Source organism: Corvus brachyrhynchos, unplaced genomic scaffold (genome assembly GCF_000691975.1).
Source record: "Corvus brachyrhynchos isolate BGI_N302 unplaced genomic scaffold, ASM69197v1 scaffold27, whole genome shotgun sequence".
NCBI lineage: Eukaryota > Metazoa > Chordata > Aves > Passeriformes > Corvidae > Corvus > Corvus brachyrhynchos.
Genome location: NW_008239139.1, coordinates 41,318 through 50,496, shown reverse-complemented (window position 1 = coordinate 50,496; position 9,179 = coordinate 41,318). Strand labels below are relative to the sequence as shown.

Below are 9,179 nucleotides of genomic sequence, written 5' to 3'. Positions count from 1 at the left end.
ACATCTTTGCATATTGCACGCAGAAAAAAGAAGAAATACAGTTCAAAGAGTATGGTTTCAAAATATGCTTTCTTTTTGAAAAGAAAGATTCTCTACTACAAATGGAGGCTAAGTGTGCAGCAGCAGATGCCTTGCACACACAGCAGCAGTTCACACAAGTTATATTTCTCTTGGGATTTCAATTGTAAGTCTCATTTATGTTTCACAGGTCTCAATTAACTTTTAATTTCTCTCTCTTCCTGCTTTAGCGACACTGGAACTAAACCTCCAGAGAGTGGTGTCTTCGGTTTTATGATTAATATTTCAGCCCTTTTAGGTATGTATAAGCTATTTGGGTTGACCAGAATGAAGAAATGAGAATTAGTGAAAGCTGCCTGCTTAAATTGCAGAAATGTATTCAGTATTCTGCAGAAAAACTACTCCACAGCCAAATGGCAGTATCAGGTAGATGTAAGTGATACCTGGAGAGTCAGGTCCTTAGGAGCAGTTAGTGCAGGCTTAGAGGCACTTGTGTCTCTTCAGAGCACCTCATCAGTGCAAAGTAGTCAACATGCTGGAAATAAAAGTGGAACAAAGATAGCATAATCACTCTGCAAAAGCTCTGATGTAGGGGAACTTTAGGTTCTAAAATGCTGCAGCAAAGGGAAGAACAGTGTTGAAGGAGCACCTGGTTTTCTCCGCAATGTGCCTACCTCTCTACAAAATGGCTGATGTGAGGCAGGAAGTTTGGCATTTTCTATAAACTTGTAGAGGATGGAGGATCAAGAGCTGTGTACCTCTGTATACATGCAGTATTATGGCATTAAGGCAAAGTCAAAATCATATATTTTACCTTTTCTAAGGGCCTCATTCAGTCACACTATCTTGGTGTGTTTCATGTAACCTCATAGTGCCTGGGCAAAGTTACCCGATTAATTTTTCCAATTGTAGATAGATTGAAACCACGTTCTGTGTTATGGAACCGTGGAATCCAGTCTACAGCATATTATAAACTGAATGATTTCCTAATTCAGTACAGATGTTTGTCAGGAGTGAACTGCATATTAAGGACATGCATGTGGTGACTCTGCAAAAAGGAATTAATTCTTCAGACCATCCATTATAAGGAGATGTAGTTCTGGTACAAGACTGCATCTCAGAGCAGAATTAAACCTCCCACTTGTAGCTTATGGTTCTTATCTCCCTGTAACATCTGTTCCTAATGTGGAATGGCAATGCCTCTGTGCCCAAAACACACAGGAGAATGGGATTTAAATTAGTGTTTTCCTTGAACTGATGTGCAGTTAGTTGTAGATAGCAATAATGTGCAATTTTAAGAGGAAGATAATGTTTAAGTTCTACCTGAAAGTTCAGCTGAAAATCACTACCTTTCTTCTTCATTCCAGTAGAGGTAAAGGTAATATTATTTACTGTATTATGCTTATAATTTTTCTGCATGTCATATGTTACAGGAAAAGGTGTTAAAATGTAAGCAATATATGACATTGAACATAACATATTTTTTTGTTTTTTCAGCTGCAATTACAATGTACATCAGATATTTATTAACAGAGAAGCAAAATGAGACATCACACTTTGTTAGGTCTTCATGCAATATGTTTACATTATGTATTGGATTGATGGGCTGCACTGGAATGGGCATAGTTGCAACTTTTCAGGTATGATCATAAATTTCATAACACAAATGAAAATTTTTACCATTAAAAATTTCAACTAGATAACAGTGATTAACATTATCCCCATGTGGATACTTGGAAAATGGAGTAAGAATTTCTTGTGCTTGCCTTTTTTCATTAGCTTTACAGTGACAGATTTGTTTCCCTATACACGAGAATTTTTGCTTAGGCAGTTATGCCATTAAGGGGTTTTCTGTATGCTTGTCTTGTAACAGGTCTGTACTATATGGATTTTTTTGCTGGAAAATTTTTACTATGAAGATTTGACTGTAAAAAACCTTGCTATTCCAAGTTTAGTTTGCTTATAATCAAGCAGGGCAGAATAAATCAGACTACCAAAAGCATCTGCATTTTTGACTGAATGATGGCACACTCACTAGCAGCATTTTCTACAGAATAAAGTAATCTTATCTGATGGGTTAGAACACTGAGCACAGTATCAGCCTGTTCTTTTGAGTCTGTAGGAGATGGCATAACATGTTAAATCTTTTGATAGAGACATGTAGAACTACTGCTTACTTTGCCAGGAAGGGTTAGGCATCTCATTACAAATCGAAGTCCACCCCTCAGTGTCTGAAAGAAAATTCAGTAGACAGAAAAAATACTGAAACAGATTATTCATTTTACCTTTTCTAGTGAGGAAGTGTATAACAGGGTAGATTCTGACACAAGTATTAGGACAATTGCACTGAAAGCTTCAGCCTAGAATCAAGTTAAATTTAATTGGCAGGCGGCTTGAGATATTGCCTTAAAATCTGTGGAAACAGCTACATTATTTATTTTAAAGGATGGTCTAACTTGGAAGATTTTGTTAAATATTATTGTGCTCATATAGTGACATGATAACATACAGAGAAAATGAAAATAAAGATTGTCAAGGCTTCAGCAGCCAGTACAGTTTTACATGTAATGGACATGGTATTTTCAGATTAAAAAACCCTCTGCCTTAGGATAATAACTTGCCCTTTTTAGCTTTGCATCCAGGCAGTGTGTGTGGATTGCAAACACCACAGGTACTGCAGTCTATTCTAATCACACTATTTCACTTTTAAGTATCTGTGTTCTTATTGGTAAGATTTATATGTGGCACAAAAAAGAGCTGGATGATGCCTGACTGAAAGAGAAAACAAACTTGGCTTCAACAAGGAAAAGACAAATCAGGAATGCAAAATAATTTGTGAGAGTCAGGGAAGCAGAAACTTTGATCCTAAAGTTTCCAAAGGAGTTCCTTGACAGTTATAACACTGGTTCTTATCTAATCTCTGTTGTGTCTCATTGCCATTTATTGTCCATAAACTCCTTCCTCACCTAATTTCTATTTCCCCTGCTTTGACCCTGCTTTCCATGTTAAATGCAGTTTGTAGAAAGGGTTCTGAGCATGATAAAGATCTTATCTAGCTAAGCATCTGATCCAGCAGATTTTCGAGCATGCTTAATTGCCCAGGAAGCTGGAAATGGTGTCTTGCAAGCCTTCACTCTTTTCACTGTATATGTACAACTAGTGAGCAGTTGTACAGTAGTGCTACATTCCTATCCCCATTTGCCAATAGAATAACCGAGACATGAAGAGGATGTGAGATTTGCTCAAGGTCAGGTGACTGTTTCAGGTCAGGAGAGCAAAGCAAAGCTGGAATTAGAAATTGTTTCCTTAGTGTTCAGTCTAGTTCCTCTAATCAGTATGTCATGCAGAAGATTTGCATTCATGCGCACTACCTGCTAGTTTCTTCAGATAGCAGCAGCTAACCATTGTGCTGATTCTCTTTCCAGGAGCTGGCTGTTCCCAGTGTCCATGACATAGGAGCTTTGGTGGCATTTGGCTCGGGTGTTGTATACATTACACTTCAGTCCATAATCTCTTACAAGTCCTGCCCACGATGGAACACTTACTTTGTGTGTCACATAAGGATGGCCATATCTGTAATATCATGCATTGCTTTCATTCCCAGTATCCTTTATGGTGTGTCCCATGGTTTTCCCTTTCTGTGTTCATGGTTTTCCTTTTAAGTTAAATCACTGATGATAAAGAATAAAAATGAGGTCACACTCCTTACTTAGGGCTCTCTAATATATATAATATAGCACATTGAGACACCATTCATAGCATAAAGATGAGTTTTGGGGGCTTCTGAAAAGCTTTATCTCTTAATTCAGTGGTATATTTAAAAACAATGCCCCAGTGTTCTTCACAGAATCATACACTAGGGAAGCTAGAGCAACTTTCCCACCTCTTTCACTTGAAGGGGAGCAGGGAGGAAGGCCTGAAAAAGGGAGCCACTGCTTCTACAGTGAACCAAACATACAGAAGTTAAAAATACAGTTGGCAAAGAAGCCTAAGAAGATGAGTTTTATCATGCTGCTTGGTGCTTGGCCTCAACAGTCACCTCCCTTAAAGTCACACTGCACAACTTCCTGGCTTTTCCCTTGGCATGCTAGAATTAGAGTCTTCTCACTGATTTTATTGGCCTTGGGTGATCTGCCAGTGTTGAAAACTGATAGTGGCAGCTCATCACATGAGTCAGCCAGCTCCAGCCTGCTTTTGGTTTCAGTAGCTGTGAAAGGGCTTTGAAAGAGGCCCTCAGTCTCGAGAGGAAGTTGTACAAACAGACCAAGGCACCTATTGTGCACCACTGGGAACCAACGGTTCCACTTCCAGCAGTGCAGGACTCTGCTCCCACAGTTCTTGATCACAAATCTCACCTAAGTTTTGGAGTGTCTCCCTTACTGTCTATACTCTGAAAGAACCCACAGAAACCTTCATTTGTGCAGAAATGTGTTTTGATTGCTGCTACCACCTACCTTGTAATAATGTGTTTCATTTACTTGTTTTCTAAATACTTTGATTTGATATTCTGGTTGTTTAGGATCTCCTTTGCTACAGAAGGGAAGAAGGGGGTTTTTTTGTAAGCAGACATTTTCACTTTTACTCACTAATATTCTATAGTTTCCTTTACACTGTTTTTCCCAGTGATTGTGTTCGCTTCAAAAATTTCCATGACAAAAATTGATTGGACCCCAGGTGAAAAGGTAAAATCTTATTAGGCAGCCAAGTTACCTTGTATTGTATTATTTGGGGAACGCTGTTATATTGATCTTAAAGCATTGCAAACACGTCAGAGACTTCAAACAGTACATTATCATGAACAGATTTGTGCAATGCTGGTTTCCAGTTACATCTTCACTAGAAAGATGTCTGTGGTGTGGGTAAGAAAATTGGTCACAGATGATCAGTCTTCAAAGAGTTAGACTTTCGCTTTAACGAAGAATTGCAACTTTCCCATAGAAAAAGACTACAGAAAAGAAATATTCTGGAAATTAGTTGTTCTACTTCCTTTTATAGTCAATTTTCTTGCAAATGAACTTTTCACATGAAACAAAAGTGGACCAATTTGATTCTGTAGTTTTTGAGGTTTTTTAAAACATTGGTTTTCTCAGCTTTTTCACCCTTCTTTATTAAAGTCTTTGCTACTGTCATAAATATTTGCATCTGACCTAAGGCATACTAAAGGGGTATCTGAGTTGATTTCAGTGTTTTCAGAATGACAACTACAAAAACTAATTTTTCTTTTTGGACCAACTTTGAACTTTCTTTTTGGACAAACTTACCTCTTGAAGGGAGGTATGCAAAAACCAGGTTAAATAATGCAGACAGTGCATCCTGCTTGAAGAGCTTAATAAAAGCACACTTAGAAAATGTACTTCAACAAAGCAGTGGCAAGGCAACTGTAGATAAATCTTTGCAAATTAGACAATCTTAGTAATATCTTCAGGGATTTTGTGGGGTTTTTTGAGATGCAAGGATGAAAAAATTGTTTTTTACTGAAACAGATGGCCTATTTGTTGATGGCATGCTAAGAAACATTTTGCATTCTGTTTGTGTCTTATGACATAGGTTTTCTATGATAGTCTTAACAACAAAAGTCTTGTCAGGACTTTTTGGTCATAAAGGGTCATAAAGGGTAGCCCTCTATTTCAAAACAGGATGAGAATTTTCTCAGTATTACTGCGCTCAGTGGCTCTGAATGAAAGCTTGGAACATGGGCACTTTGGTAATGTTAACACAAGAACTCAATGTTTTCACATTCATATTATATTCAAGCTTTGTTTTGATACTGTGCTAATTGTAGTTTTCTTGTACTGCCTCTAATGTTACTGCACAAGACTTAATGCAACACATGCAACCTTGATAAATATACTCACAACTCTGTAAAAACAAAATGTGAATTGACTTTTATACAACAGAGTATTGGGATGATGAGTCATAAATCTTACAGTACTTGTTGAATTTACAGAAGGAAATGTCTGTATCATTCCACACTTACTTTGTTTAGCTGTTTTATCTGAAAATTTGTTTTATGTCTCACTCCATCAGGATTATACTTACCACTTTATGAGTGCAATCTGTGAATGGACGGTGGCCTTTGGTTTCATCTTCTTCTTTTTAACATTCATTAGAGATTTTCAGGTTAGTATCTACATATTTTAGCAGTGACTAAGTGCTATGAATTGTATAACAACAAATGCAATAGAAAATTACCATTCTTTACCTCAGATAGATGCATCAAAGTTGTACAGAAACACATTTTACCAATCGCAGAACTGATTTCTGTTTACATAATGAATATTCTCCCCCTTGATTTCAAAATCTAAAATTCAGTTTGATAGTTCAATGTGTCTTTTCTTGGAAATTAAAAGCAGTCAATTAATATGTTCTTATTTACTAATCTTTTTATAGAAAGAGGCCCTCTAAAAGTGACATAATAACAAAATAAATGATGCAACTAAAACTGCATTTCTTTCTACCTGAGGGATTTTATATAATAATCCAAAGCATTTCAACCATTGATGTTTCCTTTCTTTTTAAAAACTACACATTTTGCTATATGTTTCCCACAGTGTAAAGATTATGAAATAATTTTTGGAAAAGTATTGACACAAAAGCCTTCTGGTTTGGGTAGCTGGATTCAGAGTTAACATATATTTTTCTAACCAATAGCAAACATTTCTATGTCTGTTTAGTTTTGACTTAGTACTGAATAGACCATGGCTGTAGGACTTTTCCTTAATTAAAAAAAAATAAATTAAAAAAGAATAGAGTTTAAAAAGCTAGGTTCAGAAGTAAAAAAACCTTTTGGAAAACAAGGTAGTTGTTCAAAATTACTCAACACACGATCTTAAAGGTATATAATTGCCTTCTAAAACTGACAGAATTATTGAAGTACCTTTCAGAAACGTATGCATCATTTAATGCGTCATTTTTGGAGGGAGGTATTTATTGCTAATCCATCACTCTCTGATGTGTGTGCATATGATTGCATCTTTTATCAAAGCTCAGACTCTTTCCTTGGCGTTAGAGATTTGCCAGACAATGCAGTAGCTCTCAGAATATTTACCAACAATCCTTAGTTGATAATTCTCCTTCATTGAAAGGAGAATTCATTCAAACATTGAAAGTTTAACTAAATATAAATATTGTGAATGTAACAAATAAGAGAAAGTGATGAAATTAAACAAAATGGAAACGCAGACAGTTTAAATTACAGGCTATAAAATAGCACGAGATCCAATGTTAACATCTCACAATGACAGAAAGAATTTTTTAGATTCTACCCTCTTTTTGTCCTAACCAGTGCTCAGAGAAAACCAAACTATTAATTCAGTAAAAACCCCCTGCCGTACTCCAAGAAAAATAAGATTTTTTTTTTCTCTTAATTTTCTTTTAACCAAACTATTAATTCAAAAAAACCCCCCTGCCGTACTCCAAGAAAAATAAGATTTTTTTTTTTTTTAATTTTCCACAGTATTTATTTCATTTTAACATATTTTTATTTTGGTTTGTCTCATCTCCTTGTACTTTATATTGCAGAACTGTAAAATTAGCTTACCTTAAGCTGGTCTTGCTTTATTTTTCTTTTAGGGATTTTCTTTAAGGATATCAACAGAAATACATGAAGACTGCTGATAGTGAAAAAACCAATATTTTATATCTATGAATATTCTAGGTTTCTTTTGACTTACAGAAAATGTGGCAGAGGGACAGGGATTGATAAGGTTGTATGGAGAACCCATGCCATTAACTCTGCAACAGCAACCACTAAAAGATTTTAAAATCTCACAGCAAAGTTCCTGCTACCTTTTTGCAACATTTTGTAATTTTAAAAGGTTTGGTACATTAAAAATACTGTAATAAAAGCAATATCTAAAAGCACTGGAAAATCATTCAAGGACTTGATCTCCTCAGCTCTTCCATTTTGGACATATCTGTACTTTTTCATTTGCTGTAGTGTGATTAGTAGCATTAGTTTTAAACTTGAGAATGTACATTTTGCAAAGAGGGAAGTGTAAAGGCAACGGAAATCACTAGGACTGAATTCCTACTGTTAAGTTGCAAGGGCTGTAGAGGATGGTGAGAGCAAGAATGGGCATCTTTGTTTCAAGACCAGAAATTTGAACTTAGTAGGTGGTAACACTATGCATATTTCTGATACTGGGCACTATAATGCAAATGCAAATCCTGAAAGAAATTTAAACTATATTGCTTGGAAAATGTTATCTAATCATTACTCCAATACATGTTGTAAAAATCCACCCCTTTTTTCCTTTTATGCACTGATGGTCGTAGGAAACATAAAACAGAAGGGAGAATAGAAAGTAAATTACATTCAAGTGTTATGTATTAAAGAGAAATCTTACTGCAATTTGGTTAATATATAGCAGAATTTTCCAGCCTGTATTTTAATCTAGAATGGAGTGAAGAAGGTCTCAAAAAAAGTCTTTGGGAATGAATGGAAAATAAGAAGAGGCACCAGCAGTTTTCAGTTGTTTATATAAGTATCTTTTTTATATATAAAACTGAATTAAAAAACAAACCTGGAGAGCATCTGTAGTGAAGATATTTGCTGCTGTAGTTACTTCTGTGATGAAAGACTTGGAAAGGAACTAATTGAGAAGTCAGATGTTACAAGTATCTGCAGGCAAAAGGTTCTTTCATGGACTGATTCACCACCTCCATTCAGTGCATTAACCTCTTGGTTGTCAATTAAGTACTCTGCAAATTACATTTTCCACACTATCACAGTTTATGCAGAAATATTGATGATTTTTAGTTGCTAATATCCACAAGATAAAACTAATGTGTGTTTTGGGAAGCGATGTCATCTGTTGATATTTCTTTTAATGTGTATTTTAAACTGTAATAAATTTAGCTGTTTCACAACTTAAAGAGTTGATGTTTTCTTTATAAGTTCTTCCAGATAAAAACAGTAGAAGTGTTTTTCACTGGTAGATTTGCTTTCCATAGTACCCAGGTTATCTTGCAGAGGTTCATAGCTACAACCAAGTTAAAAATCAAATCTAGGACAGACTACGTGAAGGACCTATGTCTTGCTGATTTGGTGTCCTGTAAGGGACACACATTGATTCAAGTAAAGATCATAAAGAAAATGTATACCAACCACAAAAAGTGACATCATATTATTTTCAAGGCCCTGTTAAGAAAAGACCATA

General features: G+C 35.6%; 1 protein-coding gene across 1 annotated transcript; it reads left to right on the top strand.

The window, feature by feature from the left end:
• Nucleotides 1–213: 213 nt before the first annotated feature.
• DRAM1 (DNA damage regulated autophagy modulator 1) lies at nucleotides 214–8,895 on the top strand. The gene is made up of 6 exons (XM_017740022.1): nucleotides 214–316; nucleotides 1,516–1,658; nucleotides 3,444–3,621; nucleotides 4,642–4,700; nucleotides 6,046–6,138; nucleotides 7,591–8,895. The coding sequence occupies exons 1-6, from the start codon at nucleotides 292–294 to the stop codon at nucleotides 7,633–7,635; spliced, it is 543 nt and encodes a 180-aa protein (XP_017595511.1). The 5' UTR covers nucleotides 214–291; the 3' UTR covers nucleotides 7,636–8,895.
• Nucleotides 8,896–9,179: the final 284 nt, after the last annotated feature.

Excerpts from the sequence above, each read along its gene's own strand:
- DRAM1 (XM_017740022.1), top strand. The coding sequence starts at position 292 with ATGATTAATATTTCAGCCCTTTTAG. Across the intron at positions 317-1,515 it reads TAATATTTCAGCCCTTTTAG|CTGCAATTACAATGTACATC; the intron begins GTATGTATAAGC and ends TTGTTTTTTCAG. Across the intron at positions 3,622-4,641 it reads ATGCATTGCTTTCATTCCCA|TGATTGTGTTCGCTTCAAAA; the intron begins GTATCCTTTATG and ends TGTTTTTCCCAG.